This window comes from Aricia agestis, chromosome 12 (genome assembly GCF_905147365.1).
Source record: "Aricia agestis chromosome 12, ilAriAges1.1, whole genome shotgun sequence".
Classification (NCBI taxonomy): Eukaryota; Metazoa; Arthropoda; class Insecta; order Lepidoptera; family Lycaenidae; genus Aricia; species Aricia agestis.
The window spans coordinates 13,406,233-13,417,639 of NC_056417.1; the positions used below are offsets into that span (position 1 = coordinate 13,406,233).

At 39.7% G+C, this 11,407-nt stretch overlaps 2 protein-coding genes across 2 annotated transcripts; both read right to left on the minus strand.

Annotated features, from left to right (window-relative positions):
- Positions 1–3,082: 3,082 nt before the first annotated feature.
- LOC121732792 lies at positions 3,083–10,854 on the minus strand. The gene is made up of 9 exons (XM_042122770.1): positions 10,810–10,854; positions 9,995–10,138; positions 9,193–9,264; positions 8,747–8,827; positions 7,874–8,000; positions 6,950–7,136; positions 6,264–6,437; positions 6,046–6,118; positions 3,083–3,363 (listed from the first exon to the last, which is right to left on the minus strand). The coding sequence occupies exons 2-9, from the start codon at positions 10,127–10,129 to the stop codon at positions 3,202–3,204; spliced, it is 1,011 nt and encodes a 336-aa protein (XP_041978704.1). The 5' UTR covers positions 10,130–10,138; positions 10,810–10,854; the 3' UTR covers positions 3,083–3,201.
- On the minus strand, positions 3,757–5,832 carry LOC121732788 (NADH-ubiquinone oxidoreductase 75 kDa subunit, mitochondrial-like). Its single transcript, XM_042122765.1, has one exon. The coding sequence runs from the start codon at positions 5,683–5,685 to the stop codon at positions 3,757–3,759; it is 1,929 nt and encodes a 642-aa protein (XP_041978699.1). The 5' UTR covers positions 5,686–5,832.
- Positions 10,855–11,407: the final 553 nt, after the last annotated feature.

The window sequence follows — 11,407 nt, forward strand, 5'->3', positions numbered from 1 at the left end:
AAAACCAAAGCTTTAGATGTATAACATCGTACATTCCGAATCATAAAACAAGTCACAACATTTTATATAATGGTAAAATTTATGTGAAATTTTATGACTCATGGTTAGGACTATAGTTAGTTGGTGATTTGCTTAGTTGTGTTAAAATATCGTTGCTAGATTTAGTTTCCTTGATTCATATCATTCATCATTTCTAAGTCATCATTTATAAGTTAAGTTTTTCTGTTATGTAATTCATATATACATTTTCACCAAATAAGTATTATAAGGATTTACTTTTCAATAGTTTCGGGACAAAAGAATAGCCGATTAGGTATACTGAGGTAACTAGTAACATCTAAAGCTGGCTTCATACGTTTTTGTCGCAAACAAACGCTTGCTCTATCGTAATATATTATTATAGAACAATTATTCTCATACTTTGGACCACTCAAAGCCTCCAGTCAGTGTCATAAACGCGCAGCTAGAGCTACGCAAATTGTATGACCGACAACCAACTTGTTTCACCACTTCCTGATAAGGCTAATAATCGTTCCTAAAGTGTGCTCAACCATAGTGTGGTATTTCGATGTTGTTTCGGCCGCTTGTTTGCGACAAACCCTGAAGCCGGCCACAGTCAACAGTCTGTCCGCAGAGTGCTTCCATGTTTTTACGACATATTTGATAATTTAGACGGTTTAGGAGTTACCTTGCGATTAGCCACTGAGTTGAAAGACTTTCGGATTGACAATATTTCTAGCTGTAGCTACATTCAAAAATCGATTAATTTATATTCCCTAATATAAATTTATCGATTTTTGTCGAAAAAAAAGGAAAGTATGTATTATCGCCGAATTTTTTGTAGGTTATTTTTGTTTTCTTAAAAGTAATATTGAAATATTGTCAATTTTAATTTGATTTGCTAAAGTAAAGTTTGTAGTGAAGCATTCGTGAGTCGAACCGACGAAATCGAGTGTAGGGCCGAAGGACGAAAAAAAAAAGTCCTTCTGAAGGCGTGCCATAACATTTTAATTTAATCATTAAACATAATTTTGTATAAGGGACATAATATTCACTAATATTATTGAGAATTTTTCAATGCTTTTGTTTCGCGTGAAATATTTTTACATTTAAAGTTGTCTGTCTAGTTCTTATGACAAAAAGTTAGCTGTAGAGTGTAGCCTGTATCTTACGTGATTACGGTGAAACTAAAACATTTACTTAAACCTGTATAACAAAGAATAAAGTCACATAATCTTACAATATTTCACGCGGGAGATGAGCTAAGGCCTTCAGGCTTAGAGCGAAAACTTACCAGTATAAGTTCATAGCGTGAAAATGTCTGTGCTAAGGAGGCAAGTTGTCTCTAGGCTTGTCGTCGAGAGTCTGAATGCGCCTTAACAATTAGGCAAACTGCCTAATCGTTGGCAGTCATCCTATTATTGGCATTGTGTTTAAAAGTACCAAATCAATAATAGGACTTTCTGTAGTATGAACTCTTATGCCAATAATTGGGTGTTTTACCTTAAATACGACTTGTTTTGACCCAACATTATTTGTGGAATTGTGTAGTAGCGTATATCTAGTACTGCCCGCGATACTAGGGCTCGTAGCGACCAAACGACGTGACACATCAGACCACATATCAGTCAAGCCCTCGGTGATCTCTGCAATCGACTTCGCCGTAGCGCGAGCTGTGGGGCCATATTAAACTGATCGGAATATTTATTCGTAGAGCGATTCACATCAAGCGGTTTTGATCTTTAAATCGGGAGCCTTATTTTCATGTTTCGAATGTCGCTTCACGCGAGAAACATCAAGAGTGTGGATGAGCCTGGAGCTCGAATCGAGTCATGAAAATAGACACCCAGATGCTTAACTTGTGTTGTAGCTAGCAAGACTCCTAATAACTTTCTAGATAATCCTTGTGTTAAGAGCACTCGTCAGTAGTTTATAATGCTTGATGTGAACGTCCTGTCGAGTCCATTGCAGACGATTCTCGCTTACGATATCATCAAAGACTTAGAGCTTTGGCGCACAAAATATTTTAATAGATAAGTACGTAAGGGCAAGTATTAATCCATTGAGTAACCGTATATAACTTTTTGTAGATTTTGCATAAGCTCATGTATTGTGTCCGATATGTGTAACTTCTTCTTTCTTCGTCCGATTCTAAATTATGTTGTAAATAACATTTTAAACTGTTTAATATGATGTTTTAAAGTCTATTTTTATGTACGGGTACTATTTATAAAGCTCGTTCCTTCGTGACAATATAAATATATCTTTTTATATTCTGATGCGACTGTCGGGATGGATTGGGCTGGATTTTAACTGAGATGAAACTGAGACTAGACGATAGTTTCCGACCAAAGATTGACTCTAAAAAATATTTAAAAAATATAAATAAAGCAACAATGTAGACTTGGATAAAAACTCATAAATTGAAATAAAATAGAAGAAATAGCATTAATTATTCTATTTTATTTCTAGTAGTTTTGTGCCTATATTCTAAAGTCACTCTATAACATTGACTACATATCACTAGAGGTTTTAACATATTATGCTAAGAACTAATACATCCCGATCGTCACTGATATACAGTTTATTTGAAAAAAAAAAATAGTTCTCGCTATTTTCAGCTTTTTCTGTCCTGTTCACTCTTTGTCTGTACTTTAGTACTTGAAGTGTATTCATCCATATTATTATAATTATCATTAAGTAAGCAAACCCTTGAGAAGCAACACGCATCTGAAGATATGGTTTCCTGCACGAGCACAGAAATATTCGTTGCATTGCGTAAACTATTCGCATCTGCGTTCACTGACCACCTGTACTTTACGCAATATAAAGAATATTTTTAAAGTACTCACTCTGTCATTTAGCTACAATATCATGGTAGAGGTCGTGTTGTTTTCAAGTGTTTGCATCGACTCTATTGATGTGAAACATGATAGTTATGAAATCGTGTTAGACAATACAATATTTGATATTTAATAAAATTTGATTGTGTTTTTGTATATTTTTGTTTTATTCAACACCTCATAATATCTTAATTTACCCAACTTTTAGTCGGCCGATAGTTTGACCCAATTTGGGGTTTCAGTACATTATTATTGGCTGATACAAATTTTTTATTGTGCGCACCTTCATACATCTTCGTACTGATATAATATACACGGTACTGATGAGTCTGCGGGGGCTCTTAATGCTTATTAGTTATTACATTTTATACAATTTAAATCTACCTACAACTTCTTCATATTGCAAGTCACTGAAACCTTTTCTAACAATATCGTTTATTCTGGCAGCTAGCAACTGTTTCCTTTTCTCTTTGAAGTCTTTCTCCGCTACTGCTAGACTTTCTATGTTATTCATGAGCACCTGTAGAAAAGTAAAATTATAAGTTAATGGCGTCACAATATGGCCTATGTATTTTAATTCAAATTTAAATACACCCTGAAATCACAATTAAATCACACTAATATTATAAAGGGGAAAGTTTCTGAGTTTGTATGTTTGTTTCTTCTTTACGACTAAGCGTTTGTAGCAATATTAATTAAATTTGGTAAGTATGGAGTTAGTGGATATCCTGGATTATCACATAGGCTACTTTTTACTGCAGTAAAATACCACAATTTATTTTTCCTAATAAACCGCGGGTAACATCGCGGGGCAACAGCTAATGTATAATAGATTTCTTAGTACACAGCTTATTTACGATACGGTACTTAAAAATGAAACAATAATATTGTTTGCGCATTCTTTTATTCATAATCATATTCTGGCAAATGCAGATCGTTCTAATTGCTTAGCAGCTTTATAAGCTTTTACCATTGTCGGTGAATTAGATGAGAAGATATCTGAACAGTAGTAATCTCTTAGCGTCTTCATTTCTACTTTAAGAGAACCAGGGGCGCACGATTCTAGCTTCTCACATGGAATTAAAGGCAGTAGTAAATCTGTGAACAACTTTGGTTGATATTTGTCTACGTTGAGAAGATTAGGACTGATCTCCGCGAGCCTCCTCCATAGTTCTGTCTCGTCGCTATATTTTAAGTCAACTCCGGTATATTCTGCAATCGCTCGTACGATCTTCCAATCGTGCCGAGCTTTCCCTGGCGGCGTGACTGCGCGCTGGGCTAGTTGCGACCGACCTTCCATATTCAGGAAGATCCCTCCAGCCTCCGTGTATGCGCTACCAGGCAGAACAAAAGACGCGAGATCGGAACATTTGTCCCCTTGAAATCCGATGTAGATTATCTTAACATGGTACCCGGGATCCCAAGTATGAAATATCTCATCTGCTCCTAGCGATATAACTACGACTGGGTTAATGCTTTCTAATGCCTTTAATGCTCCCGGCTTCCATCCACATTCTAGAGCTCCAGCGAAGCTCGCTTCTTTTGTGACGATGTTTATCACCTGCCAGTCTTCTTCTACTTGCAATGATGACGTCAAGGTCATTACTTGGTGCATAATCTGTGAGGCGTAAGATGTCCCGAGTTGATCCACACCTACGAATATCAACGGGTGCTTACTACCTTGGATATACTGCTGGGCACACGACAATGCCTCTAGATCTTCTCCCAAGTAATTGACAGGATAATTGTAATCACAGTTGGGACCGACAACGTATACGTCGCACTCGTTTTGTAAATACGCTTGTCTTATCCAGGCATTTAGTATCGGAGCTTCAAATCTTGGATTAGTGCCTACGAGCAAGATTTTATCGGCTTCTGCTGTATTTTTCATTTTGTTGTTCAAACAGAACCCTGCTCGTATGTCGACGTCCGCTAAGGAGTAACTGAAATCGCGTTCAACATACGTGTGTTCACAACCCAGTGCGTTCAATAAATCCTTCGTAGCTACCAGCGTCTCTACATTGGTATGGGGACCGGCGACTGCCATGATTCTTGTTGGATTGGTACAACACAGGACATTCCCAATCTGTCGCAAAACAACTTTCCAGTCGGCTTCAAACAAACTGTTACCACATCTATACATAGGTGTGACCAACCTCTGCATTTCAACGGAGTCGACGGCCCAACGTCCTTTGTCAGAAAGCCACTCCTGGTTCACTTCCTCGTTTTCTCGAGGCAGCACTCTTAGGACTCTATCACTTTTATGGTTCAATATTATATTGGTTCCTGTCGCGTCTGTAACGTCTATGGAACCAGTTCTTTTGACTTCCCAGGGTCTCGCCTTGAACATGTAAGGCTTGGACGTCAGCGCTCCCACGGGACATAAATCGATAACGTTACCAGATAGCTCGGAGAGGAATGATTTATCGACGTAAGTTCCGATCAGCATATCACCGCCGCGTCCAGTCGAACCCAGCACTTCCACCCCACACATCTGCGAGGCGAATCTTATGCAGCGGGTGCAGTGGATGCACCTAGTCATTTCTGTACGTATCAACGGACCTAAATCGCAACTTTCGACCGCCCTCTTTCCCTTGAAATGGATATCGGTGAAGCGTGTTCGATCGCTGCCGAACCTCATCGTCAGATCTTGCAAATCACATTCCCCGCCCTGGTCGCATATAGGACAGTCGAGAGGATGGTCTATCAGAATAAATTCCAGCACTCCCTCCTGAGCTTTCAGCGTCATGTCGGAGTTCGTTCGTATTTTCATTTTGTCTGCTACCGGAGTCGAGCACGCTATCTGCGGTTTGATCCAACCCTCTATCTCTACCAGGCACATCCTGCAGTTTCCGGCGATGGACAGGCGCTCGTGGTAGCAGAACGTCGGTATCGTTACACCTTCGCTGCGTAGCGCTTGAAGGACGGTGAAGTATTTTGGCACCGATGTTTGTTTGCCGTTTATAAAAATGTTAACACACTCATCAGTAGAAAAGTTTTTATTTGCGACTAAAGTTTTAATTATTTTTGACCACAGTCTTCTCGTAAGCATTTTTTTCATTTCAAATTACTTACCAATTGTTAACGTACTATACAAATTTTAAGCAATGCTTGTCAAAACTTTCATTTAAGTGATTGTCATGCTGCTGACAAGATATTTTACAAAAACTATGACGTGGCCTTTTTAAAAAGAGAAACTTACCTGATGGATAGACTTCACGAGCTGAACAAGAGTCTCTTTGAACTGCAAAAATATTTCTGTAGCCCTTTGGTACCTGCAACATTAAAAATATGATTGACTTTACCAGGCATTTTATTAGCCAATACATAGATAACAACCTAATATATTATATTTCAAGAGCATTAAAAACCGAAGCTGTGTAGCGTTTTCCACCGCCAAGTTACAGTTTAACACTTTACCTGTGGTCATGCATGGTGTCAGTGAAAGCGTAGTCTAGAGCGAGGCGGAGGGCGCGGGCGGCGCGGGGTGCGGCGGGGGTGGCCAGCACCCTCCGCGCGCCCCGCTCCCCACACCGCCCCCGCACCAGCAGCCCGCACGCCTCGGAGCAGGCTAGCGTACGTTCCCAACCACTCCTAAGCAAAAATAGGATCTGAGTAGCTGTGACTACCTTTTATTTTTATGGCAACTATAATGTAATAACTGCTGGATTGTGGACATCATTGAAAAGCAGTAATACTAGTCAAACTGCAGTGAAAAACTTGAGTCTTGAAGAGAAAATAAGCATTCACCTTAAAAGCCGTCATGATCCGTAAATACCGTTGTCGACATTTGGCTTCTAAAGTTTTACTGTGCGTATACTGTACTCAGAAGACTTCGGAAAAAACGTTAAGTAGAGTACCTTCCTTATTTTCCTGACGAAATGTTGCAGGAGTTAATAAAAGTCCAGACCATCTTTTGCAGCCTCTTTTTCTAAAGAACCAATGTATCACCAGGGCCGGATTTATATTTTTATGAGTATAGTCCACCTTAATTTTGCCGCCCCTATATGTACGCCATAGGATAGGACGCTGCCGCCCATAGGCCATGGCCTATACTGCCTATACATAAATTCAGGGCTCAGGGCTGGGTATTGCACTACACTCACCTGCCGACAGCCGCGTACTTCCACGCAGCGAGCGCGTCGTCGAACAACCTCAGCGCCGCGCGCGCGTACTCGCTGGCAGCGCGCAGTCTCGCGGTGGCCAGTGCAAGGCCGTCACGTAGCGACTGTGCGCGTGCTAGGTCTGACTCCAGCGATAACCCTGGACGCGTGCTCCCGGACCATATTCTCTCTATAATAGGTACAAAGAGACAATGTAGTCTATTAGTTACATTAAGATGGTAACATCAAACATGTAAAAGAGTAGGATACGCCACCCTGAAAGAACAATAAAAAGTTAAAAGTTAGAACAATACGATGATATATTAATATTAGGTATGTTCGAACTTCGAATCTTCCATCACGCATTTCTACTTACCACTTTTACTCACAAAAAATTCCTGAATATTATGTCATTAATGCTAGAGGCTCTGTAATAGGTTACCGAAATAATATATTTATTTTATGAAATAAAGGGGCAAACGAGCAAACGGGTCACCTGATGGAAAGCATTTTCCGTCGCCCATGGACACTCGCAGCATCAGAAGAGCTGCATGTGCGTTGCCGGCCTTTTAAGAGGGAATAGGGTAATAGAGGAGGGAAGGGATGGGAAGGGAAAGGAAGGGAATAAGGGAGGGTAGGAAAGGGAATAGGGTAGGGGATTGGGCCTCCGGTAAACTCACTCACTCGGCGAAACACAGCGCAAGCGCTGTTTCACGCCGGTTTTCTGTGAGAACGTGGTATTTCTCCGGTCGAGCCTGCCCATTCGTGCCGAAGCATGGCTCTCCCACGTTTTAAAAATAATTGTAATGTAAATGGTCAAGAATCATCAACTTTTCATGCTAAGTCACTCATTTTAATAGCAAAACGAATAATATCTAGCGCCATTAACGGTATTACTATACTGGCTAATAAGTAACACAATATTACCTAGCATATGCTGCAGCTGTCGGTACAGCGCTCGGACCCTCAACACCTGGGCGTGCAGCACTCGCCTCTCTTTCTGCAGCTCCGCCTCGCGCCTCCGTAGCCAGCCCTGCTCCAGGCGACGCATCTCCTACATCGAGGGGATTTTAGATTAAGTACCATCAGAGAAGTTGATTCACAGGCAAATGGCGGGCCTACGTAGTGTGGTCTAGCTAGGTCAATCCCAGCTGCCTTCAGATTACGACGGACATATTGTACCAAAATTGACATAATCCAACTAAATGACGTAGGTCCTTCAACTGCCTATGAATCTATTTCCTCGATGCTACAAATTAGATAGACATAATTTTTTATACGTCCATCAAGACGTCCATGCATAATATTTTATTGTCATAATTTTTTGGAGTGTCGATTCTGCCTGCCTAGCATACGCCAACGAGATATCTCACTCTCGAGATAATTAAAAACTACTCGTCTCATAATGTCAAAATCTCGACATTATCTCGACAAAACTCTATAAAAATGTATTATTTCGATGATAGATCTACGCGAAAAAAAATGTTTGTATGCTAGGGTCAATAGAGATGAAGAGACAAACCATCAAACGTCGAGAAAACATGTATAGATATCTCGTTGGCGTATGCTAGGCAGGCAGGTGTAGTTGATCCAGTGTATATTATAATGTATAGCTGAGCATATACAAGACCACAGTATAGCAATATGACATAGGGACTAATATTGCTATACTGTGACAAGACTGTCCTTGATTATGGGCATGTTGTACGCTTGTTTTTAATCGCGCGATACTGATAGGCATAGCATAGTGTTTTTCAAATAATTAAAAAAAAATAAGACTTTCATAAATATGGAACTTACCTTCCTATTAACGTTGGCAATAAAATCTTGGTTATCTAACGCTAGGATAGGTGTTTTGTACAAGTCGAGACTCACAAACATCTGAAAGAAAATTTTCCAACATAATAATCTTTTTTTCTTCTATGAATTGAGACTAGTATTTGCCATTAACCCATTATTACCCAAGCGGCAGCCGGCTGCTGCATAACAATTATTGAAAATCTATTGTCTCTGCGATACCCACGATGGAGGTGTCTGTTACTGCTGAATATTACTATCGTAGGAACTTTATGATGTCACTTATTTTATTTTATTTTTTATTTTTATTTATTTAGGAAAACTTACAGCTAGAATAACAAGTAGTTTTAAAATAACACAGGAAGGCCAATTACAAGTTTGCACACACATAAAATACGCTAGAGAAGTTAAACAAAGAAACAAACAGCAAACAAAGAATAGATGCTTACTTGATGCATCGTCTTTGCATATTCTTGTGGATTACTCATAGGCTTGGTCGTTTCTTCAAACTCTTTTAATTCCTGAAAGCACGAAAACTTAAATACAAAGAACGAGTGAGATAGAAAACATAATAAGTTAGGTAGGTAGTAATTTTTAAGCTAGCGTAAGCGGGCCCCTAGACGATCAATAATTTTACTGTGCAATATCACGTATTGCGCAATATTATTGACCATCTAGGGTTGATATTGAACATCGCGCGCCTTCAATCTAATTGTCAAAAAAATGTTCAATAAAATTGAACCGTGATATTGCACAATAAAATTGATCGCCTGGGGGTCCACTTCCTGGCTGACAGAAGACATTAACAACGCGATGGACATCCACAACAAAATTGTCGTGGATGTCTATTAGACATCCACGGCGACTTATAGGCGACAGTAGTAAAATTTCTATTCCAGGCTGATTTTGCTGACCACTCGCAGACCATCGGCGCCGACACCAAAATGTATGAATACGCGTTATGTTCAAAAACGATTCCTATACAATTTCATACATTTCCGGACATCAGCGATGCGTGTACAGTCTGCGAGACTATGGTGCGATTTAACCAAAGAAATTGAACGCGATAAGTGAATACTGAACCGGTTTTACGTATAAACGTGTTTATAACACCGAAATGCGAATTGCATTTCACCAACATAAACTAATCGCGTTCACAGCAAAACCGAGTTTTATCAACGCCCAATTTTCGAGATTTAAATTAGTCTTTTCATTCTGTCTGTTCTTTTAAAGCATTATTTAAAAAAACACCTGCTGAATGCTAGCCAGCTCGGCCGTGACCACGGCTAGCCTCTGCGCCGGATACTGTCTCTCGGCGCTAGACACCTCCTCCGTCAGTCTCGACAGAGCCGCCACCACCGTCTCCCGTCGTTGTGACTTGGACATGGCTGAGGGCTAAAATATAGGCTTAATTTCTTACTTAGACTGCTTGTAGTAGCACAATATCATGATTAAATTAATAGGCATAGTATTCGATAGTCAAATAAAACATTCAACAATCAACACTACGACCGGAGGCCCAATCCCCTACCCTATTCCCTTCCCTACCCTCCCCTATTCCCTTCCCTTCCCATCCCTACCCTCCCCTATTCCCTTCCCTTCCCTTCCCATCCCTACCCTCCCCTATTCCCTTCCCTTCCCTTCCCTTCCCATCCCTACCCTCCCCTATTGTCCATGGGCGACGGAAGTTGCTTTCCATCAGGTGACCCATTTGCTCGTTTGCAAATGGGTCACCATTTTTATTTCATAAAAAAAAAGTTGCTAAAGGCCGTCGCGTCGGCAGAAGAAATAAATGAATAAACGTTTAATTAGTAATCTGGACATTACACAAAGTTCTTTACATTTAAATTTTAAAACACCACACAATACAAGTAACACAAATAAAAGATTTAATATACATAATACACTTTTCATAAACAAAATAAATAATACTAGATCAAAACTAAACATACTGGCGGCAACGAAGAGATCGTTGAGAAGCTAGAGCCGCAGCCCATCACACTACGTCCTGGGAACTTTAGAGTATGAAGTGGCCGTGAGCCTAATGATGCTAACGTGATACTCACCTTGTGAATTGTGAACTATGAATACGAGAGAGCACGTGGTGGTACGAGGGACGATAATGCGTAAATCTATTTACCGACTGCTCTAAGAGGGTTATACTTCGAGTGTATGTAGATTGTGTTATAATCATAAAGTTAATATACCTAGCGGAATATACCTTTTCCGCTAATATACCTATTTCGCTAGGATAGGTATATTAACTTTATGGTTATAACTTAAATATTTTTTGTAAAGGGGAGACCCCTTAACAAACATGAAATTTAGGCCGGCCGCAAATTGTCCGAAATTGTCCGAGATTGGTCCCAAGTAGGGAATGCAATCCCGCAAGATAATTTCAATCCCGGTATTTGCGGAATTGAACCATCACAATCCCGCTGGATTTGCGGGATCCTGCAGGTTAATTTTAAACTTTTAAAATAAATCGTTATAATGATACTTGATATACCCCGTTTTATGCTCAGAAAGTCAAAGAAAACAAACTTTGTAGAATATTTTTTACAGGGGTATATTAATAAAAATAAAAGAAAACTATTTTTTTATATGTCTAGTGTCTAATCGTAATAATAATAGTTAAAAAAACTCATTATTATTATCTTATAA